General features: G+C 51.4%; 1 protein-coding gene across 3 annotated transcripts in view; it reads right to left on the bottom strand.

Moving 5' to 3' along the window:
• Positions 1-24,871, bottom strand: part of MCF2L (MCF.2 cell line derived transforming sequence like) — a 211,958-nt gene that overhangs the window by 186,282 nt on the left and 805 nt on the right. For all 3 annotated transcript variants that reach the window (XM_055360210.2, XM_055360224.2, XM_055360212.2), the window contains exon 2: positions 17,702-17,874. In XM_055360210.2, the coding sequence (XP_055216185.2) occupies positions 17,702-17,870 (169 nt within the window). In that variant the 5' untranslated portion in view covers positions 17,871-17,874. The remainder of the gene's footprint in view (positions 1-17,701; positions 17,875-24,871) is intronic.

Below are 24,871 nucleotides of genomic sequence, written 5' to 3'. Positions count from 1 at the left end.
CTACATTTTGAAAATGGCTTCTGGGAACAAAAACAATAGATAGATAAACTATCCGCTAACCTAATCAAGGAAAAAGAGAGAAAGGACAAATACTTAAAATAGGAAATGAAAGGGGAAAAGTCACCTCGGAATCAGAGAAGCTTAACAGTGACACGCAATCACTTTGTATACCTGTGCGGTGAAGGGTGAAACCCCGGGTAAATGGTGACTTGCAGGGCACATACACTGCACCTAACAGTTCCGGTTTCATGGAGGAAAGAAAGCTGTTGAAGAGCAGCTCCCTCCCAAGGCATCAGACCCAGAGGACTTCGAAGGGGGATTCCATCAAACCTTGACGGAATGGATAATTCCAAAGCCATTTTACACCCCGGGCATAAGAAGTGAACAACTTCCAAATTATTTTTATGAAGAGAATGGAACATTGATTCTAAAATCTGACAGAGACCAAATAGCAGGAATATTATGGTTTAATCTCACCTGTAAGTATCCGTGCACAGAGTCTTAAGTAAAATGGTATCTAGTCCCCCACTCCTCAGGCGTGGGCTGTGCATGGGATGTTTTTCCCAGTGAAGGCAAGAGCATCTCCGGGTGCAGAGCCTCGAGAAGAGCGGCCTCACCGGGCCATCTGGGCAGCACCACGGGGACAGTGCGCATCCTGACGCGGTGTGGTGAGAAGGGACTCCACCTCTGTGGCGTTTCTCCCAAAAACTCATAACCCAAGTCTGATGGGAGAGAAACACCAGACAAATTCCAACAGAGAGAGGCATCCTGCAAACACCTGACCAGCGCTCCTCAAAGCTTCCGGCTCACCGAGGAAAGGAAAGTCTGAGAAAGAGTCCCAGCCAAAGGGACCTAACAAAGAGGACCCCGGTGAAAACTACAGAAGCCTGTACAGAAAGGGGACTCCGGTGAAAACTACGGAAACCTGAACAGAAAGAGGACCCCGGTGAAAACTACGGAAGCCTGAACAGAAAGAGGACCCCGGTGAAAACTACGGAAGCCTGAACAGAAAGAGGACCCCGGTGAAAACTACGGAAACCTGAACAGAAAGAGGACCCCGGTGAAAACTACGGAAGCCTGAACAGAAAGAGGACCCCGGTGAAAACTACGGAAGCCTGAACAGAAAGAGGACCCCGGTGAAAACTACGGAAGCCTGAACAGAAAGAGGACCCCGGTGAAAACTACGGAAGCCTGAACAGAAAGAGGACCCCGGTGAAAACTACGGAAGCCTGAACAGAAAGAGGACCCCCGTGAAAACTACGGAAGCCTGAACAGAAAGAGGACTCCGGTGAAAACTACGGAAACCTGAACAGAAAGAAGACTCCAGGGACGCCGGTGAAAACTACGGAAACCTGAACAGAAAGGGGATTCTGGTAAAAACTATGGAAACCTGAACGCAGGCTTTATTAGACGATGATGTAGCCATACTGCTTCATCAACTGTAACAAGTGTATCGTAAACATATGAGGTGTTAGTAATTAGGAAACGTGTGGGGTGTGTGGGACGCCCGGTATCATTATCATAACTTTCCTGTTAATCTAAAACTGTTCTCTGAAAATTTAGGTCTATTAGAAAAGAGGATTGTCAAATAGGTAATTGAACTGTGTCACACCTGAAATACAAAAAATGAGGTCAATCTAAGTAAAGGTAATGGAAAGATTTCCAGGTGTGAACCAGAAATAAAATCCTAAGCCCCACAACAGACCGAATGGACCCTGTTCTTGGCCAAGGGGAATCCACAGGAACCTGAAAGACCAGTTCAGGCCCTGACCAGAGGGAGGGGGATCGTACAGGCCTCGGTATTCCCTCCTCCCTTTGGAATTCGGGTACAGCTGACCAGCACCAATATTAAAACCGAGACCTTAAGACTGACCCAAGCAAACTCTTTATAGCAATGAGACACGAAATTCCAACAGACTCTAGAACAGCATCACATGGCAGACAGCAGGCCCTGAAAGAAAGTGAAGTATTTGACCCCAAAATACATTTCTTTGACATGTTTTGAAGTGGCCCAGCAAAGCTCTCTCTCGTGGGGAAATCTACATTCTGTAGAGAACTCCCTTCCCTCTCCAGGTCCTTTCCTGATCCAGGAGAGATGAACTGAGAGACTGGCTTGGCTTTTAGCTCTGACTGGAGACATTTACCATCTGTTCTGCTACCTGGGGGCTTCTTCTGTGTAGTAAGAACCTTGGTGTCTTTCTGTGTAAGAACCTTATCTTAACCCAGTCACTCCTCTCTACTGATTCCAGCTCTTTAGGTAGTAACTTAACTCTTTCAACCAATTGCCAATCAGGAAATCTTTGAATCCACCTATGACCTGGAAGCCCACTCCCCCGACTCGAATTGTCCTACCTTTCTGGACAGAACCAATGTATACCTTACACGTATTGACTGAAGTCTGCCTGTAACTTTTGTTCCCCTAAAATGTATAAAATCAAGCTGTGACCCAAGTACCATGGGCACATGTTCTCAGGACCTGGGCTGTGTCACAGGCTTTGGTTACTCATATTTAGCTCAGAATAAACCTCTTTAAATATTTTACGGAGCTTGATTCTTAGATGACACAGGACATATTATATATAAATATCAAACTAGAAAGAAGGAAGGGGAGGGGAGGGAAGGAGGGAGGGAAAGAGGGAGGGAGGGAGGAAAGCAGGAAGGAAGGAAGGCAGGAAGGAAAGGACAAACATCCAGTAGAATCCAGCATCATATCCCAAGGGTGACGTCATGACTGGCGGGCTTTATGCCAGGAACACAGCAAGAATGTTGCAGGGGATTAAATATGGGAATATTCACTAATGTAATGCCTCATCATGTCATACCTAAATAAAAATGTGATGATTATCTCCACAGATATTGAAGAAACATTTGTTAAATTAAACATTTATTCTTGATTTTTAAAACACTCAATGAAGGACATTGGTGGGTAGTCGAAAGTGATCTTACACACACTAAAGTACCCATCTCATGAATGAGCTCTGGGGTCTAATGCTCAGCCTGGTGACTGTAGTTAACAATAACATATTGTACATCTGAAACTGGCTAAGGGTAGATCTTAAGTGTTCTCACCGCACACACAAACGGTACCCATGTGAGGTGATGGACATGTTAATTACCTTGACTATGGCCATTACTTCAGTGCAAACATACATCCAAACACCACGTGGTACACCTTAAATACAGACAATAGTTATCCATTCATTATAACTCAATAAATATGGGGAAAAAAAATTTTTTTTTTTGAGACGGAGTCTCGCCCTGTCCCCAGGCTGGAGTATAGTGGCGCAATCTCAGCTCACTGCAACCTCCGCGTCCCAGGTTCACGCCATTCTCCTGCCTCAGCCTCCTGAGTAGCTGGGACTACAGACAACCGCCATCATGCCCGGCTAATTTTTTTTTTTTTTTGTATTTTTAGTAGAGACGGGGTTTCACCGTGTTAACCAGGATGGTCTCTATCTCCTGATCATGCCGAGGCATGATCCACATGCCTCGGCCTCCCAAAGTGCTGGGATTACAGGCGTGAGCCACTGCGCCCGGCCTGTTTTTAATTTTTAAAAAATTAAAAAAAAAACAGCAACAAAGTACTCATCTCAGCCTGAAGGCCAGTATAATATTGAATAGGGATATTACAGAAGGCAGGATCACCAAACCCGAACATCACTACTACTACTTAATCACGCCCAGGAGATGCTGGGCAATCCACTCGGGACGAGATGGGAAGCACAAAAATTGACAAGAAAGAAAACCATGATTATCTGCAGATTTGTTCATGCAATCATGTAATTAGATAACAGGAACTTTGGTTCCTAGGAAAAGGTACGCTAGCAAGAGTGTCCAGGAAGCTCTTACCAAGGACAGCAGTGAAACGAGACCACCAGCCCCAGTAATTAAAGTAGCGGGTGCGGGAAAATGGAAGGCAAGCAGAAACAAGACAGAACAGGGAGTCCAGAAACAGACTCAAATACGTATGAAAATTCTATCTATTTTAATGGTGGCAACTGCTGATGCGTGTAGTGAGGATGGATTTTTTTTTTTTTTTTGAGACCGAGTCTTGCTCTGTCACCCAAGCTGGAGTGCAGTGGCGCAATCTCAGCTCACCGCAACCTCCGCTTCCCGGGTTCAAGCGATTCTCCTGCCTCAGCCTCCTGAGTAGCTGGGACTACAGGTGCCTGCCACCACACCTGGCTAATTTGTTGTATTTTTAGTAGAGATGGGATTTCACCGTGTTAGCCAGGATGGTCTCGATCTCCTGACCTTGTGATCCACCCACCTCAGCCTCCCAAAGTGCTGGGATTACAGGTGTAAGCCACCGCGCCCAGCCAACATGGAGATTTTGATGAATGGTGTTAGGATCCCCAGGTCAGAAAAGCAAACTTGGACCCATACTTGACGCCATACAACAGAATCAATCCAAGTGGGTCAAAAGTTTAAATGCAAATAAAATATTAGGAAAAAAACGGGTGAATTCCTTTATAACCTCAGAATAGGAAGACCTTTTCAACTACGACTCAAAATCCAGAAGCCCCCAAATACTGAGATTCAACTACATATTTTAAGTGGCAAAAGAAAAAAAAAAAAGGAAAGTCAAGACAATGACGATTTGAAAAAATACTTTCAACTCAAATCACTACAGCTAAACTCCCTAATTTATGAAAAGCGCCTAGAAAACATTAAAAGATTAGCAACCCAGCTAAAATATGGGCAAACAAAGATAAAAACATAAATGAGAAGCAGTTCAATCTCACGCATGAGACGCAAGTGACGAAAGTCTGCACTGAGAGAGCAGCTCACCATTCTCAGCTTGGAGCAACCATCAGACAAGGACATCAGCCTCTCCCATCAGACACCTCTGCAGGGAGCCGCTCCCATGATCACGTGGCTCACAGAGCAAGTGTGTGAGTACCTGAGGAATACTGTCAAAAAGCCTTTATTCTTTCACTCGCCTCTGGGAATGTGAGATCCATCCACCAGTACACACGCTGAAGGGCATGTATACTAGGTTACTAATTGCACCATTGCAATAGTGCCCATCAGCAGAGACGGGTGAATACAGTGTAGCCACTGCCCACTGTGCAAGAGAATAAGGATGCTGCTTCTTCGTGGATGTGGAGTAGTCCCGAAGACAGAGCGAGGGGAGAAGCGTGCAGACGCTATTTACCATGTGCTACCTTTTGTACAAAACAGGAGGAAAGTGTGAACGTGTGTGTCAGCTCGCGCGTGGCAAGGCCCTCTTGGGGCACACACCAGGTCCTGGCGGAAGGACCAGTGCAGAGCAAGAATCCTCAAGCCGTATCTTCTTTATTATTTTGATTTCTTAACCACAAGACTGTATATTACTTATTACAAACCCAAAAAAGAAAAAAAGGAAAACAGGGAAGAAAGGAAAAAGAAAAGAACCCAGGCTGGCTCACAGCGGGAGAAGGGGCTGGAGATGCTAACGGGGAATTACGTCCCAACGCAACGCTAAGGAGTCTGGACTCGAGGTGCAGGCACTGGGGGGCTGATGGATTCTTGGCAGAAAAAGAACATAGTCCCAACGTCTGCCTGTCAAGTGAGCGACAAATAGTCTGCAGTGCTAAGAAGACAGAGCTGTTTAAAAATAAATGTTTTAAACGTGCACCTGTTGTATGAAATGGAGTGCAAAATTAAAGACATTTTTAAAAGCACACATTCGTTGAGAGGACATCAACGAATCTATTTGTTGGGCTGAATCCTTCCCCAGCATCCCTGGGGCAGCCATGATCCACACAGGGCACTAAGCCCTGCAAGGGAGGTGGCAGGACAGACCGACCCACAGATGGACGTGCAGAGAAGCAGCCTGCCCCATGCACTTGAAGGAGGAAAAGGCAACGCATATTTGCCACAAATGTTTACCAGCAGCCCATCCTCCCACACTGAGGCATTTTAAAATTATTGAGTAAACTCATTCTCAACTCAATGATCAAAGATCACATTTGTCCCCGAGAAGAAAGGTGCCAGCTGCATCAAACATAACAGGTAACTTTGAAAAATGCCTGCAGCTGAGACATCATGATGGCCACACATCTCTCTGAAAGCTTTTTGTTTTGCCAGGTGAGGTGAGTGATAATGTTCTGTTCTGGGTTTGCCATATACACAAAAAATCACACAAAGACACACACACATAAACACAGACACACACACAATCACACACAGACACACCCCATACAGACACAGAGATACACCAGACACACACACAATCACACAGACACACCCCATACATACAGACACAGGAATACACCACAGACACACACACAATCACACAGACACACCCCATATACACAGAGATACACCACAGACACACACACAATCACACACAGACACACCCCATACATACACAGAGATACACCACAGACACACCCCATACATACACAGAGATACACCACAGACACACACACAACCATACAGACACACCCCATACATACAGACACAGAGATACACCACAGACACACATACAATCACACACAGACACACCCCATACATACACACACAGAGATACACCACAGACACACACACAGACATGTGACACACACACAGCCACACAAAGACGCAAGCCATTTATATAAGAAAAGAAGGATATAAAATATATATGCGGATATTTATTAGGTGACTTCCAGCAAATAAATAAAAAAGAAATGACACAATGAGGACATTTGCAGCTCTTAAGAATAAATTGGCCAGGCATGGTGGACTCACACCTGTAATCTCAGCACTTTGGGAGGCCAAGGCGGGTGAATCACCTGAGGTCAGGAGTTTGAGACCAGCCTGGCCAACATGGTGAAACCCCGTCTCTACTAAAAATACAAAAATTAGCTGGGTGTGGTGGTGTGCGCTTGTAATCCCAGCTACTTGGGAGGCTGAGGCAGGAGAATTGCTTGAACCCAGGAGGCAGTGGTTGCAAGTGAGCCCAGATTGCACCACTGCACTCCAGCCTGGGTGACGGAGCGAGGCTCTGTCTAAAAAAAAAAAGAATAAATTAATAGATTTAAGCAACAATGACCTGTGGCTGCCAATGTCCCCAGACACTCACACCCAGACATTACCCACTCCTGAGATGGAGAGCACCACTCTGAAATTGCCTGAAGAGAAAGGTGCCCTCCTGGAGCTGGTTCAGGTTCTGAATAAACTAAACACAGGGGACAGAGACACATGTTAACTGACACTCTGAGGATGTGACTGCTGGGCCCGGGGATGGGAAACTTCACAGAACAAGGGACTTGGGCCACATGCACGGCCACCTCCCCAGCCACTTGACTCTTGGTGAGGGTGGGGTAGAACTTACTCAATGAAGACATCGTTTTTTCTTTTTAAAAAGAATTCAAAGTTCATCTCATTCCTATTCTTGGCGGATTAGCCACCTAGCCTGCATGTAGCCTTTTTCTTCTCTGCTGCTAAACAGAACCTCTTTTCCTTGAGGTACCTGAAGTCTAAGTTCTGATGACACAGCTCCGTAATGTTTAGGGAAAACCCAGTAACCAAAGATCACATTTGTTTCTAGAAGTAAAGAAGTCGGAAGAGAGGAAGACGGAAGAAATCGTTGCTCAGCGCATCCGCGTGAGGTCCTGGGTATTCTGTGAGGAAAGGCTGGCGCAGGCCCGCCGCGCACTCGGCCTCGGGGAAGAAGGTGAACACAGAAGCGGGTGCCGGGCCCACGGCTGAGACACCTGAGAGGACGCCTGCAGCCCGGGTGACCACAGCAGGGGCTTGGGTGAGGCCCGGGGCCCAGGTCTCTGGAAGTGAGGGAGGGTTTCAGAGGAGCATGGTGGGCGGGCCATTCCCAGAGGAGCCTGCAGCAGGCAGGATCCGGGGATCGCGGCCAACATGGCGGCCACGCTGGGAGAGAAGAACCTGGTGGGCGCACAGGACGAGCGGCTGGGCCGCTCTCCCAGGCAGGAGAGTGTCTGGGTCTACACCCTGCATGGACGGTGCTGGGTGGAGCTGCAGACAGACCCCGGGACCCAAGGCTACATGTGTAGACACAGGGGTCCGCCAGCCAGACCCCTCCTGGCCGTAGGACATTGCAAACGGGCTCCCTCTGGCCATCACCTCTGACCAGACCCAGCTTCTGGGTCTTCTGGAGTCACTGACATGGTATGGAAAATAAAGCTGGGTTTAGGCTCCACAGGGGGCCTTGGCATTCGCCACCCACCGCCAGGACAAGCTCCCGAAGACCCGCGGGGGTTCAACACCAGCTCCATCACCATGCATGCACCAGCTGACGCCAGGGAGCGGCCAGGTCCCCGGGCAGGGGCGAGAGAGTCAGCCCCACCCCCGCCCCGCCCCCACCCCCCAAATTCTGGGAAAGTGCTGGGCCCCCTTGCCTGCGTTTTGGCTGTGGCTTTATTTACACGCAGCTGTTTCTCCAAGGTGCCTCCAGCAGAATTTCAGACGAATTCTCCCACGAAATATTTTCCCCTTGAAAAGTGTTAGGTAATTAACACCCCCCAGGTCACCAGCGGCACCGTCCCGGCGAGACAGCCACCAGGAAGGTGAAGGCGAGAAGAGCTCTCCACTAGCGTCAGCAGCAAACCAGGGGACCGGGGGGCAGGAAGCCTGAGCCCCCCTCGTGCCTGTTTTCAGTCTAATTTCCTTTTCTAAGAAACATTTATTCTGACATAGATAAGAAGGTTTCCTCATGCAGAAAAACAAAAAGAACAACAAATGGCACATGTATGATTAAAAACATTTATATTTAGGTGCATATCTTAAGTCTTTTACAAAACTGCACATATTTGGTGTTTACAAAATTGAAGACTGTGTATCGTTTTTATAACTGGCAATTTCACTTATTATAGTGTAAGATGTGCCAGGGAGAATTATGATCTCAACAAGTAAATCATTTCTAAACCCTTACTGCTGTAATTTTGCTTTCCTGCAAGTGTTCATAATTATAAATAACGGCTGTGATGATCACCTTTGTTCATGAATGTTTGTGACAATATTTTTATCATTTTCTTTGTTTAAATTCTTAGAAGTGAACATTGCTGACGAAAACTAAAAATATTTGAAGACTTTTACTGACATCAATTGTTTTCCAGTATATCGATAAGGACTGGCATTCCTACCAGCAGGCTTGGAATTTTTGGCCATAAAAATGGAAAGAGAAAGAGACCTTGTGGTCAGCATTACATTTCTTTAAACTGAACAGGTCAGCCTATTTCTGTGCAAGCTTTATATTCACTTTCTATGAACGTGTGCCTCCTTTTCACTCTGCTATGTAAGACAGATGCATAGATAAATATCTATCCTTTGTTGCAATTTTTTTTTTTTTTTTTTGAGACAGAGTCTCGCTCTGTCGCCCAGGCTGGAGTGCAGTGGCGCGATCTCGGCTCACTGCAAGCTCCGCCTCCCAGGTTCACGCCATTCTCCTGCCTCAGCCTCCCGCGTAGCTGGGACTACAGGCGCCCGCCACCACGCCCGGCTAATTTTTTGTATTTTTTAGTAGAGACGGGGTTTCACTGTGTTAGCCAGGATGGTCTCGATCTCCTGACCTCGTGATCCGCCCGCCTCGGCCTCCCAAAGTGCTGGGATTACAGGCGTGAGCCACCGCGCCCGGCCTGTTGCAATTTTTTTCCAGGTTTTCATTTGCTAGTCAGTCTTCTTGGTGATTTCTCAGGAACAGTTTTAAGGTTCAGGTAGTAAAATCTCTTCATTTCTTGGCCAGGCACAGTGGCTTATGCCTGTAATCCCAGCACTTTGGGAGGCCAAGGCAGGCGGATCACTTGAGGTCAAGAGCTTGAGACCAGCCTGGACAACATGGTGAAACCCTGTCTCTACTAAAAATACAAAAATTAGCCGGGGTGTCAAAGTGCATGCCTGTAATCCCAGCTACTTGGGAGGCTGAGGCAGGAGAATAGCTGGAACCCAGGAGGCGGAGGCCGCAAGGAGCTGAGATTGCACCACTGCACTCCATCCAGCCTGGGCAACAGAGCAAGACTCTGTCTCATAAAACAAACAAACAAACAACAGAGCAAGACTCTGTCTCATAAAACAAACAAAACAAAACAAAAATCCCTCTTCATTTCTTCATTTCTTGTTTCCATCAGATCCTTCAAAGAGATTCATCCTCTTGGTTATTAGACTCTCCTCCAAATGCCACTGAGCACTACCTGCATTCAAGTTGACAGATCCACTGGCTGCGCACCCTCTGCGCTAGTGTAGGACCTCCCAAGTGCGCTCCTGATGAAGACGTTTGCACAGGACGCTGGGGTGAATGCTCAGGCCTGTCCCAAACCCCTGCAGACAGCCCCTTGGGATCAACGCCTTAGCCTGGCTTCAACCCATGCTGGGCGGGGAGGCCGGGTCTGTAGACACAGAGGTGAAGGATGTACTTACACTGCCGAGTGCCTCCTGAGACTGGCAGGACACCAGCTCACTGTGGACGAGATGCCGAGACCTCTGCTGGAATCACAAGCAAGGGATTAGACATCTGGGGAGAGGTTGGTTACAGGGGCTCCCTCGGGAACAGGCAGTGTTTTTGCCAGTCCTGGACTTAACCCAGAAGCGGACGAGGCAAGCAGGAGGGAGAGAATTTCTTTGCAGTGGGAACAGTTCAAACCAAGTGAATCCCCCTACCCAGATCATCCCCTTGGCAAAGCCGAGAGCAGCGTGGATAAACATAAGCATGGGCAGGGCGCGGTGGCTAACACCTGTAATACCAGTGCTTTTGGAGGCTGAGGCAGGCGGATCACGAGGTCAGGAGATCGAGACAATCCTGGCTAACATGGTGAAACCCCGTCTCTACTAAAAATACAAAAATTAGCCAGTTGCGGTGGCGTGCAAATGTAGTCCCAGCTACTTGGGAGGCTGAGGCAGGAGAATGGCGTGAACCCAGGAGGCAGAGGATGCAAGATCATGCCACTGCGCTCCACCCTGGGCAATAGAGCGAGACTCTGTCTCAAAAAAAAACAACAACAACAAAAAAAAACCAAACCAAAACAAAACAAAAAACATGAGCCTGGTGTTTGTGTCTGACGCGCTGGTGACTAGTGATGCTTGCCTTTGATTCTGTCATGTCAAACACAGTTTCTTCAGAGGAGAAATCCGACTTTAATCATAGAGCACATATTGTAGAGCACTCAGGCAGAAACCCCTAACTTTCTGATAAAACACTCACAGAATCATGTGCTCTGGGGCGTGCAAAAGCGGCTCTGGCTCTGAGAAGGGGCTCTTGGGAGAGAAGCTGCCTGCTGTCTTCAGACACCTTCCGTTCACCTGAGGAGTCTCTCCAGCAGCTCAGAACAGTTACTCCTGGTTTCAGGTAATACGCCACATCCATTTTAATTAAAAGATGAAAAATACTGCAGCCAATTCCATTCAGAACAGTCCATTTAGGCACCCTTGAATCAGAGGGCGCTCGGGAGGCCAGAGGACCCCTGTGCAAGCTGGGGCGGTGGTCCACCCCAACCCCTAACACGGGAGCCCTGGTGAGTCAGAGCACCTGTGCCCCCATGCCAGCATCTCACCTGGCCTTGGGAAGCTGCCCACACCCTTGGCATCGGACACGAGCAGATACCAGCCATGCTTCCAACATTAACCAGTAACACAACTCGTTCCCAAATGTCTGGAGGTTCATATGCACTGAACATATGTCTTTAAAAAATTAGGAATTCCTGCCAGCTTCCTGAGTAATACACAAAGTCCACGAAGAAAGATGCTGAGGAATCAGGAAAGGTTGACAACAAGAAGTTAATCATTGACAGCCACACTGCAAGTACCATTTCCACAAACAACATGTTCATCTTCAGAGGCCGTCTCACTCGAGACTCAGAACTATAAAGAAAAGATGAGTGGAGGGAGCAGTGGGTGCTCATTCTCCCAACATGCGCTGTTCTTTAACACGGCGTGCTGCTGAGATCGCCTTTTCTCAGAGCTGTTTTCTGCAACACTAAATGGCATGCAAGGAGAAAGCAATGAATCTCCCAAGAAAATCATGAGCTTTGAGAACCGCATGAAGAACCAGAAATTTTCAAGTCCAGAGTCTACCAAATTATTAAAGAACATTTTCTGTGGGCCAAGAGAAACCAGTCCATCAGCATACAACAGCTAGCACCCAACCACAGAAGGAGCCTGAAGATGTGAAGAAACACATCTTCCCCCGTCAGATTCACGAATGCACAACTACAGCCCCTGCAAAGGCCACAGTTGCCAGGATTCAGCCATTCTCCACCAAGCCGCGACTGACCCATGCTGGAAACACCGAGGATTCTCCACGAAGCCATGACTACGATCCATGCCACAAACACCAAGGATTCTCCACCAAGCCGCAATGAAGACCCCATGCCAGAAACACTGAGGATTCTCCACCAAGCCGCGACTATGACCCATGCCACAAACACCGAGGATTCTCCACCAAGCCGCAATTAAGACCCATGCCAAAAACACTGAGGATTCTCCACCAAGCCGTGACTATGACCCATGCCAGAAACACTGAGGATTCTCCACCAAGCTGCAATTAAGACCCCATGCCAGAAACACTGAGGGTTCTCCACCAAGCCGTGACTATGACCCATGCCAGAAACACTGAGGATTCTCCACCAAGCCGCAATTAAGACCCCATGCCACAAACACCGAGGATTCTCCAAGCCGCAATTAAGACCCCATGCCAGAAACACTGAGGATTCTCCACCAAGCCGTGACTATGACCCATGCCAGAAACACTGTGGATAGCCAAAAAGCCAATTTCCTTCCAAGTATCTGTTTCCTGTGGTCATTTTCCCCTTCCCCAAAGTACATTTTCAGCTCCAGCTAATTGTTTCTGCAAACCCCTCTGTGAGACTCATGTCTGAATGCTGCAGCCCATCACTTCTCAAGGCTGGGGCAAGTCTTGGTCCTTCCCGAAGTGCTTCCCAACCCTCCCGCATGCCCCCTGGTGGAGACAAGGTCCCCCCTCAGAATCCTGTGTAATCTCCTACCATAAAGCATGGAAGTATTAGGTCCAGCCACGGAATCATCCATGCTCCAAGGCTTCTGACATAGAAACAGCAATGTCACGACTCCACCCAAGGCGGCAAATGTGTCTGTTTCTGTGCTGCTCTTCTTCACCCTAAGCCCAAGTCAGGGATTGTCTTCCACTTGTTCTTTTATCCTCAAAGTTTGCCCAGCACCTGAACAGTGTGATGCTCAAAGGTTTGCTGGGACGAAAATCACTGGCATCTTTAAAGACACCACTGACCAACGGGGATAGATGGAGTTTCTAACAGGAGGCCCCGCAAGCCACCCTAGAGCTAGAGGTGCTCGCCTGTACCGGGGCACCTCACCTCTGCTGTACAAGGAAGTTGTGGGCGAACGCTCTTGCTCTCTCACCCTCAATTCTAAGATGATAGCGGTCCTTCCAAAGAGGCTGAACAACATGTTCCCAGGCCTCTGCTCTCACCTGGGCCACCGCAGCCAGAACGCATTACGCACCACTGAAGAGCAAGACCACGCACTCACGGCGGAGCGGGCGCTGGTGTTTTGATAGGAAAGCACTGCCAGGGAGAGGAGAGCCAGACAAGCTCCACACGCACCCCATGGAACTGCACCGTGTGTGCGTGTGTGTACATATGCGTGTGTGCGTGTTCCTGTGGGCACCTGCCGTTCTCAGTGAGACAGGCCCTGCAGAGGGTGAGCTCCAGGAGCCACAGGGAGCTGATGCTGGCCACGCCTTCCCCATTCACCTGCAAATCCTGCAGCACAGCTGTGAGAGCTGACCTTTAGCGGAGTGAGTCAGCTTACAAAACGCCGCAGGCTCAGGCAGGAGCCCTGAGGAGGCCTGTCTGCAGTGTGTCCCCTCGGATTAGAGGCCCTTCCATAGCTGACTGTGAAACAGTTAATCGCAGAGTCACTGAAACAATGTGGTGGAACACTGTCACGATAGCTGAAATGAAGAAGCCTGAAGGAAACCAAGAGCAAACAGAGCAGCTTCAGACCGCACCGAGGGAGCTGGAAAATAAGCTCATCAATGTTTACCCAGCAGGACCCACGCCTCCTGTGACCTTCTCAAAGACCAGTGTCTGTTGACTGAGAACAGGGAAGTTGGACGGGACACTGTTCATCGCCCAGCAGGAAAATAAAGGTAGAACCAGGGGGAATCACCTTCTATCATGGTTTCAAAATAAATACTTGCATGATGCGGCAATTGCACTTCTGGGGAGGCAACCCCAAGGCCTGAAAGCAGGGGCCTGCACAGGTATTTGCACACTGTGTTCATAGGAGTGTTATTCATAATAGCAGAGGCAGCTGTGACCCAAACGTCCGTGGATGAATGTGTGAAGAAACAAATGTGGTCCACCCACACTATGGAATATTACTCAGCCTTAAAAAGGAAGGAAATTGTGTCACACGGTACAACACAGATGAACCTCAGAACGTTATGCCCAGTGTAATAACCTCCAGTTACATGAGCTCCCTAGAGTTGTCCATTTCATAGAGAAAGAAAGGATGGTGGGTGTCGAGCTGGGGGCGGGGGTGTTGGATACAGTGAGTTCCTCTTCAAAGGTTCCACTTGTTCAAATCCCTCATCTTTGTCCTTTATGCTCAAAGCCTAACTTCCTTGCCTCCTTGCCCCTAGTTACGGTAAACAAACTTCCTGCCGTTCCCAATCTCTAACCCACATCCATTCCCAATCTCTAACCCACATCCATTCCCAATCTGTAACAACCCACATCTATTCCTTATTTGGTGCCTTTAGTTCTGAAACTGCTCTTCCCACCACTGTAGCCCCCACCCCTGTTCCATTTGAAGTAGCCAATCAGGATCAGCTGAGATTGTGTAGTCTGACTCCAGCCAATGGGGACTGGACACAGTAGCAGGGACTGACTGTGTCAGGGATAAAAACCCCTCTCCTCCTTTGTTTGGTGTGCTCTTGCAGCGACCAGAAGAGTGAGCAGCACCCTTCTGCAGAAGTAAATTTGCCTTGTTGAGAAATCCTTTATTTACGTGCTCATTTTCTTTGCAACTCCGAGTTCTTATTTCCAACAGGGGGAATGGGAGTGGGTGTTTAATGGGGACAGTTTCAGAGAAGATGAGAAAGTTCTGAAGATGGACACTGGTGGTGGTTGTACAACAGTGTGAGTATATTTCATACCAGGGAACTCTACACTTAACAGTAGTTAAAATGGTACATTTCATGGGTGTCTATTTTATGACAAAAAAAAACTATTACTGATTTCAAAATTGTTCTGAGACAAACAGGTTTCATCACCACCAACTGTCTCCAGCCAGCTGGGCTAGGACATTGCCAAGGCCCCAGGTCACCTGGAGACAGAGCAGGTGCGGTGCAGGCAGGGCCTGAGAGCCGAGTGCAGTTCTCCCGCAGGCCGCAGTCCACACCGTGCACTTCTCTTTCCACAGAGCAGACGAGGCAAGGACAGCCAGAAGGGCTTCACCGCTCAGAACTCTAAGCAGATTATCTTCCAATCCCCTGGAGTTCAGGGTTGGAGGGAAGCTGCCTAAAGGGCTTTCTTGGTAAAGCCAGCCCTGGGCCTCCAGGACTCAGGGATCAGAGAGGTTTTGCGAGTTAGGGGAGGAAGAAGTCAGATGTGACATTATTAAGAGCCACGGCTTGCTGAGTGGGTGCTCTGACCAGCCACACGTCTGGGCTCCTCACAGCAGCTGCCTGGATGCTACTACTGCTGCCCACAGTGCAGAGGCTTCTCAACCCGCCCAAGCTTGTGAGGACGGCAGGGGCAGGAACAAAGCCAGAGTGTGGGCCCAGGCTCTGCTCCGTGGCTGGTGCACGGTGGACCCTGACACGCTCCTGAGCCTGGGAGAGCTTGGTACATTGAGAAATAATAGGAGCACTTGGTTCAGTTGTGAGGGTTCCCTAACCCTAGTCCTAAATCTGCCTTACCCCAAACGCTACCCCTACCCCTAACACCTACCCCTACCCCAGTCCTAACCCCTAACCCTAACCTTAACCTCTAACCCTAACCCTAACCCTAACTGCAGCCAGCTCCCTCAGTCCCCAGAGCTGGTCCACGCAAGACTTGGGCGCTCAGGGAAAGGCACCAGTCCCAGGTTCTGAGCGGCCACGGGCAGTTAATTCACAGCCAAGCTGAGCGTGGGAAGACTCAGCAACCTTCCAGTTGCAGAGGTCAGGGCAGCCAGCTGTCTGCACGCGCTAAGTAGCCCCTCATTCCCGCCCTCTTCTGAAGCCCCCTGCACAACAGCTAAGCTGTGTGCAGCACTGTCCTGACAGCCCCGCTTCACTCTTGCAGGAAGTAGCTGTCTCCTCGCTCATAGGGTTTCTCAGGTGTGTACACCCCAGAGAAGCAGGCGGTGTGCCAGGGAATAATGAGAGCACCTGGTTCTCAGTCCGGGAGAGGTCCCAAGAGGCTCAGTCTTCACCTCTCATTCGTGACAGTCACTGACAAGGGAAGTGATGGAAATCAAATTCTTAATCCCGCAAAACTAAGCACATACCCTGACTGGGGTGACTATACCGAAACGCAGCCCCCCAGCCAGCCAGCTCTAAACCAACAGCCTGCGTTTCCAAGTGCAAGAGTCTACACAAGTTGTGGCCCAGAACCACTGGGCCAGGGAACCACAGACACGTGGCAGTCACCAGGTGGAATCTCTTTCTACAGCAGCAGACACACAGAGCTGAGCTCTGAAGACAGGGCCAGGGCAGTTCTCACCTGAAGACACGAAACAGGAGGGAATCCCTGGGCACCAGCCCTCAGGGCAGCAGCCGTGGGATGGGGACAGGATGGACTCTGAACGTGAAAGTCTCAGAATGATGCCTTGACCCAGCAACTCCCAAGACTCCACTAATCAGCGCAAATGCCAGCTCAGGACAAGGCCCAGAAAAGCACCAGATTTAGAGCAGGCAGCAGAATTATCAAAATCCCTTCTCAGCTCAGTGGCCACCCCATTGGTGCTGGAAGCCTGCACGTCCTGTCCAGCCAGAGGATGGATTTTGCAATGCCAGGCCAGCACCCGGCCATCAAATCCACGCCTGCCCTCAGTGGTGAGTGCCCACACTGGCTTTGTCTAGTGACAAATTTTGGAATCAATTTGGGAAGAAATGGCAACAAATAATTAAATGCAGGCAAAACTAGGAACAGAGAACTCAGTCCCTTGCTCAGGTTAGAAAATACATGCAGAACATTCAGACAGGCAGGGGCTGGAGAGAGAAACATTGTCTGGCCTGGATCAGGAGGTCAGGCTGAGCTTGGAGAGGCCACTCACACCCCAGGCCTGCCCAGCTCTCACCTCGGGGTACAGCCAATTCCAGACGCCCAGGCAGGGGCACTGGTCTGGAGACCAGCTGAGGCTTTGCCATGTTAATATGAAAACATACAAATTCAGACAATAGCTCTTTTGTTTCTAAAGAATGAAGCAAAGCCTACAAATTGTTCCCTTCAGGTATACTGTGCTTTATTTGGAACCCAAAGAAACATTTCTCATGATTTCTAACCGGAGCCAAACTCATTTTAAAATACTCATTTAGATAACCAATGCCAAGTCAAACAAATGACCACACATCTTGAGACAAGTCGTCCCAACTTGGACCTGGGCAGGTAAAAGCCACGTGAACCCATTCGAAGCCCCTCCCACAGCCTGCTACCTGGGGGGTCATGCATTCCCAGGATCTAAACCTTGTCAATCTCTAAAAGGACCGGAATAGCAAAGAACAGCACAGGTCTGATCAGCAGGGAGACCCGCAAAATCAAATGAGGCCGCAGCACCAGGCGCCTACCTGTGGCCATGGCCGTCGCCTCCGGTGTGTCTTGAACAAGCCTGATGACGTCAGACACATCAATTTGGTGATCCGTTTCCTCCTTTTTGGCCTCATTGGGCCGTTGTGGGGAAGAATAACTGTTGCTTCCAGGTCTCTTGCACAGGATAAATCTCCAACAGTCAAACATGAGGCTGCAGAAAAAAGATTTTAAAAGCACGATGAGGTCATGCTGCAGAAAGACTTAAGAACTGTTGCTCTGAACAAAACCGAAATAACTAGTTACAACCTTCGTGGTATTTATTCTGCAATGAAGATAGTATGTTTGAAACTAAATTCATTCTTCTCCAGTCAATTTCTACTGTATCAGGGTTCACTTACACAAGGAACCTTCTTCTATAACTCTCACACAGAATAAAGGGTCGCAGGAGCAAAACATATTATCAACTTCTGCTGCTGAAGAAAAGAAAAAAAACAACAACCGAGGTTTTCCCCTCGACATTTAGACTCCTGTTTCAAAGACATAGACGTCCCTAGTTCTCCAGGTTTCAGTATCTAATTCGCGGAACTGGCAAACTTTCAAAATCAGTGCTGATTGCTTATTCAGATTACCTAAAAACATTTCTAAATCCCCTAAGTAGAGAATGTCCTCCGAGTTCCAGAAACTTTAAAGCATAATTCCTCACTGAAAATTTGGCAAAGAAACTTACACGAAGTTTTTGGGAAGAATCTTAAATGTAAAGAGAAAACTAGTAGCTGCATTTCCAACCGAAGCCTCAGAGTCACTTGCCGGCAGCCCTTCCCCTCCCAGGCGGTGACCTGTGGTGCCTTTCCGTGCTGTCTTCCAGCACATTTATGGCTCACTGCTACTTCCCACTGTGGGCGTCCCACCCGCAGAACCCCTTCCCTAGGAATAAAGACAGCAACAGTTTACTTAAGTAAACCGTATGGTGGCTCATGCCTGTAATCCCAGCACTTTGGGGGGCCGACGCCGGCGAATCACCTCAGGTCAGGATTTCAAGACCAGCCTGGCCAACACGGCGAAACCCCGTCTCTACTAAAAATACAAAAATTAGCCGGGCGTGGTGGCCGGCGCCTGTAATCCCAGTTACTCACGAGGCTGAGGGACGAGAATCACTTGAACCCAGGAGGCGGAGGTTGCAGTGAGCTGAGATTGCACCACCGCACTCCAGCCTAGGCATAACGGTGAAACTCCGTCTCAAAAAAATAAAATAAAAAATAAACGGTATCGGTGGCTCCACCAGGGATGTCGCTTTCCACGCCACTGTTCCCACTGCATCCTGTCACCCAGTTCTGCTGCTGCCTGGGCCTCAGCTCCCTAGGGAAATCCCTCCTGCCCTGGTATTCCCCTGGGAAGGGGCCGCCTGCCTCCCTCCAACCTGAAATCCCTGCTCCAGCCACTCAGAGGCCCCTGCTGGGACGTCTCCCCCTTTCATTGTCTTCAGCTAAACCCCATCCCATCCCTCAGGTCAGACCTGCAGGTGCCCAGACCACCCCACAGGCGTTCTCAGGGCCACTGCTGTCAGTCCCCAGGGAGCTTTGCAAACACCAATGCCCGGCCCTGGAGAGCAGGCCCATCCCGAGAACCACTGCCCCACCACATGGAGCCCTGAAGGACGAAGCCTGCCCAGGACAGGGTGATACCCATCGCCAACCCACAGTCCAGGTCCCAAACACTCTGGGGACACCAGGGCCACACCCACGCCCCTCACAGCAGAGGCTGTGCTTCTCCACCCGCCCCTCTTCCCCCAACACACAAGCTCCACAGCCTTGACTCCCACCCCACAAACACACTCACCCCTTGGTGTTCATCAGGGCACAGGCCTTCGAGACCACCCCACAAACACTCACCCCTCAGTGTTCAACTCATCCCTTTGCTGCTACTGTTCAGAACTTGTTACACGTCCTGGCTCCCGTGTGGTTTTTCATACATGTCTTTTGCTCACGTGTGGCGTGTTCTCCAGCTGACTTGCAGAGCCTGCCACGAGGCTGCCTGCGCGTCTCATGCCCACCCTCAGTGGCTGGCACTGGGACCCAGCTGTGCTCACCACCTTGTCCGGGCACCTGCTTCATCTCTGCAGAAAGGTCCGGGAGGGGCACAGACCTGAGGACAACCTGGCGCAGGTCTAAAGGCTTATTTTCTGATTGTTTAAATCTAATTTCAATGATTAAAGAGTAGGAAGAAAAATGTCCCTGGTTAAAAAAACGAAAGCAAAATGCTATTTTGTCCTTTTTCTCTCCCAAATTCTCCTCAGAGAATTTCAAACATGAGCTGGCTGATCGTGATCCGAAACCTCCAAAAGGGAAAATGAAAGGCCAGGTGTGCACGGTCACGTTTATGCCCCTGGCTGCAATCGCGTCCCCAAGCTGGGCTCTGCAGACACCAGGCATGAGGGCCACATCCTCCCCATCCTGAAACCAACCCAAGGGGCTGTTCCGCTGTTTCTCTCCACTATGAGGCAAGACTCTGCAAGCATTCCTAACCACTTGATCTCAAGATACGGTGGAAAAGATCCAGGTGAGGGACCTTCACTTTTACCCAGTGAAGGCTGCAGATGGCATGCGTGGCCCGTCACACTGACATGGTGGAGAAAGGGATGCAGCGATCCCTCCGTCCACAGGGCAAGTTCAGGCCATCTTCTTCCGCAGCAGGTGCCAGTCAGCTCCGGGGTCCTGAGGACCCCTGGGTGTTGTGTGAGGACATCTGGGGCCAGGAGTCTTGGGGCAGGTGTGGCCCCTGCTTAGAGGTTCCTCCTTCCTCTAGGATCTCACTCCTCCAGCTGCTTCGGATAACAGCTCTCACGTGGTGAAGGACATCAGAGTTAACCCCAAGATACGTGGGTAGAGAGAGTCTGGAAACTGCTGTTTCTCCAGCAGTGGGTTTTCCTGAGGGCAAGAAAACAGACTTTCCCGCCCCGAGAGGATGGATGATGAAGCCAGACGCAGTGCTGTTCACGTCTGTTCTCTTCAAAATCCCAAGACCGGCCTGACCACAGGGCACCCAACAGGCGACGCCACCCTTGGAGCTTCTGCTTTCCCCTGGGCAAAGCCTTGAGAAGCCGTCAGCAGCGAAGGCCGAAGGCTGGACCGAGAGCCAGGCCCCCTGGGCTTTGTGGTCCTGGGCTGAGCGAGGCGCCTCGCTCACACACACACAATTAAATCTGCCTACAGATGCAGACACGGTCACAGGCGGCTAGAACTCGGCCCAGCCCCACGGAAGCACCAAGTCAGCACGGCTTTGTGACTTGTTTGCTCGGTCCTCGTTTATGACGCAGGTGCCGAGGACACAAATGTCAGGGAAGCTCCCGTCCCCGAGGAGCTCGGATCCCAGGGAGAGCCAGCTTCTCCGCAGGTTCAGCAGCCACCACCAAGCGGGGGCAGACCCGGCATGGAGGGAGGGGGCACAGGGTGGGGTGGTGGGGTGGGGTGGTGGTGGGTGCAGGGCCTGAAGCAGGTGGTGAGAAGTCAGGCAGGATAGGGGCAGAAGCTCAGGGCCAAGAGTGGCACCTGGGGCCTGAGAGCAGCTGGCGCTGACCGGTGGGGAGGGATCCCGAGGAGAGAAGCGGGAAGCAGAGGTGTGATGGACAAGGAGAGTCTGGAGATGATGGCAGCTGGGGACTCAGGGACTTGGGGGGCAGGGAGGCCGTCTGGGCTTCTAGCCTGAATAGCTGGTGAAGTGACACAGGCAGCCGAATAGCAAATGGAGAAGGGGAGGCGAGTGCTGACGGTCCCAGGGGTGGGAGCACCACAGGGGAGGGAAGGGCGCTGGGGCAGGAGGAGCCGGGCCTGCATGGCCGTGGGCGTTACCCCTGCTGCTGCCGTGTCTGGCAGGATGGGCCTGAGGGAGGCTGCGAGTGGCCAGTGGTGAAAGGCGGGACCTGGACTCAGTTCCGGCACCTGCCGAGCTCGGTTCACGGGGATGGTGCCTTTACCCAGCAGCAGCGTGGGCAGCCTCCTCCGCACACAGGTTCCAAGCAAACAAGGCAAACACGCGCCCACCTCACGCCCCGCAACCAGCTCGGGTAGAGCGCGGAAAGGCTCAGAGGCCGTGGAGCACCTGTCCGTGCTGGGGGAAGCTGCTGAGGACTGGGTGGACTTGACGTTGGCCACACATGCGGGGGAAGCAGTGAGCTCGCAGTCACACAGTGTGTCTCATCCCAGGCACTGGGCACTAAAGATGGGAAGGTCCCCGCCGCTGCCGCACGGCTTCCACTCACAACACCGTGTCATCCACTGTAAATCGCCAGTATTAATAATAACGTGGAGTAGAGGTGGGGGCGGCGGCCCTAGGACAGGTGGAGCTGGGAGACCTTCCCTAAACAGTGAAGGCTGCAAAGCCATGACCCAGGGCCAGGGCCAGGGCCGGGGCGGGGGCTGGACGGGCCACATGGCACCTCCAGGGCTGTCTCTGATGCTGCAGGGTGAGAGGTCAGCTGGGCCTTGGCACAGAGCGGGTGCCAGGCTGACACCCCTGACTGCAGCCCTCACTCCAGTCCGCACTGCCAGTCAGCACCGCCCTCACCACGGCTCCACCTGCCATGTCTCTGCCTCACTCTCGTCTGCCCACCTGGACACAGAAGTGGGCCTGTCCCCACAGGAGTCAGTCCTGCTTTCTTTCTGCCATTTCTCTAATGAATGAAAAGTGAAGATGGTGACTGCGAAGAAAACACAGTTACCCTCTCCGGTCTCCACGGCATCACTTTCTCACTAGATTTGCTTTGATTTCCTTACATCATGATGGAAATGTCAGTAATGCTCTTCACTTTCTCAACAGGTGGGGCTGCATGGCCCCCAACAGGGACTTACATCCTACATTTCATCCGGGACGTCCCACAGCTTCCCAGCTCTGCTTCCAATGGCCGCTTGAGCCATCATTGTCCCTGCTGTGGAACCCCATGGGGACGAGCTTTCAGGGCTCCGAGGAGATCCCAGGCATGGTTGGGGAGGAGGAGTGGGCTTCCTGTGAACCCCACAGAGCCGGCTGGGGCAGCCCCAATGCTCAACTGAGTCCGGTTCATGCTGGGCTCCTGACCACCACGTTCACGATGGTGGCCTTCACAGATGTCCAAAAGCTTCTCGGTGGCCATACCGTGTCCCGTATCCTACCGTGGGCTGAAAGCTCGGAGAGGTTCACTTTAGGAAGCCAGGAGCGACCCTCATGATGTAGCTTTCCCAAAGCGGGGGTTGCCATGAACAGGCCATGTGAGTCAGAGGCCACCAAGGCCTCTGGACAAGACTTGAAATTCTCAAAGCGCCACTGCTGCTTCCAGCTGGCCACGCACTAAAGACTCTGCCACCCGCACTCCGAGCTGGGGCCCTGTGCTCTGCCGGCCTGGCCTCCTCTCAGGGTGGGCTCTCAGCCTGCATGGCCCCTGACCAGTGCCCTGCTGTCCCCTGAAGGACCCTCCACAGGGAATCCACTGATGACTCAAGTTGGAACCTAGAAACACCACTGAGTACCTGCCGAAGACGCAGGGCCCTGTTCCGTCTGTGAGGCGGGAAGCTCTGTGGTGGGACTCAGGAACCTGCATTGGGATGCCAGAGGGATCCTGTCACCAAGATGCAGCCCAGAGCCGTGCACCTGCCACATGAGAGTCTCACAGCGTCCTTGGGAGCCAGTGCAGACAGTGAAGCGGGGTGGGCTGAACAGAAAGGTGAGCTGCACCCAGAACCTTACAACTCCATCCTTCCGGTCACAGTGCTAACTGTGGCTGCTCCAGGAGCCTCCAAAAATGATCCCAAGTCATCTCAACTGGTGACAAAAGGCTGCCAACCAGTGGCGTTCTCGGCCAGTCTATCTACACCACTCATCTCCTCCATGCCCTCTGCCAATCCCAGGCCTTCTCCCACCACATTACAAATGCAAATTACATGGCTGTAAAGACAGGGGGGCCTCTCTTCTGAAGTGACCTGGAGTCACCAAGAGGCTGCCTTTCCAAAATAAACGTTCAGATTCCAGTCAAAGTCTTCCCTGGGGTCCTCGATGTGAGCAAGGGTGCATCTCCACAGCAGAGGTGACTGGGACCACCCATTTGGGGACCAGGTAAAGGGAAACCTCAGGAGGAGGCCTCGGGGGGCGGTGAAGAGACCTGAATTCCAGAGAAGGACAGATGTGAAGCTGCACACAGCCCTTTCATCTTGCAGCGAATCCATCACCTTGGTGAGGATGATGACTGTGCCCCTTCTCCTCTGCACCTGGCTGTGCCTGCAGGCCCTGAAGTCAGCACAGTGATGGGGGAGGTGGTGCCACGGGGTCCCTGCCAAAGTCTGCAGGTTCCTAAGCCCACCGTCTAACGTTGCAGACCCTTCACGGATTCCAGCAGTTTCCCACAATCTCAGGTTTCACAGCAATTCTGTCAGGCCCCCAGGGGAGGGGCCCCCCTCATTTCACAGACGTGTGGGGGGTTCTTGGGGAAACCCAATGTGGAAGTTTGAGCCACAGACACCTGGGCCCCTGCACAGCCCGGTGAAATCGGGGACACCGGGAACCCTGCACAGCCTGGTGAAGTTGGGACCTGGGGGTGCGGAGCCGGCCCCACAGGATGGGGAAGAGCTTAAGGAGAGTCCTGAGGGAGCCTTAAAACCCCGGTCTCCTGCCCACCTAGCTGTCAGCTCGCCCCAGAGTCCTCACTGCCCCCCTGGGACTGAGGGCTCCACAGGCTCCCGGGGTCCCGTCCCCCCAGCTACCCACGGAGGCTGCAGAACTCAGGCAATGCCTGGGTGTGCACTCCGTTCTCACGACCAGCCCTGGACCCCTGGCTCCACAGTTCACATGTTAGGAGCCCCGGAGGGCTAGAGGCTCCTCCTCAGTCCCAGCATCCAGCACCCACCTGGCCATGTGGGTCTCCTGCTTGCCAGGGAGGGGACCACACCGACACTCTGCAGCCTGCAGCCCTGGGGACTGCACTTCTATTTTTGTGGCCAGCCGTGTCGGTCCCCGTGGCCACACATCCTGGGGCCTCCTACAGCCATGCCGGCACATCCTGCCTGGGCGGCCCGGGCCACCTTAACCCCTTCGGGGTCCCGGCTCTGTGAGGGTCATGCGGGCCACGCCCCTGGGCGGGAGTCTCCAGGGAGTGAGCCTGCCTGGGCTCCAGAGCCCCCTCTGGCCCAGCCCTCCCGCAGCATCCTATATAAGGGTCTGAAGCAAGGCCAGGGGCCCACAGCTGG

This window comes from Gorilla gorilla, chromosome 14 (genome assembly GCF_029281585.2).
Source record: "Gorilla gorilla gorilla isolate KB3781 chromosome 14, NHGRI_mGorGor1-v2.1_pri, whole genome shotgun sequence".
NCBI lineage: Eukaryota > Metazoa > Chordata > Mammalia > Primates > Hominidae > Gorilla > Gorilla gorilla.
This window is presented reverse-complemented; position numbering and strand designations above follow the sequence as displayed.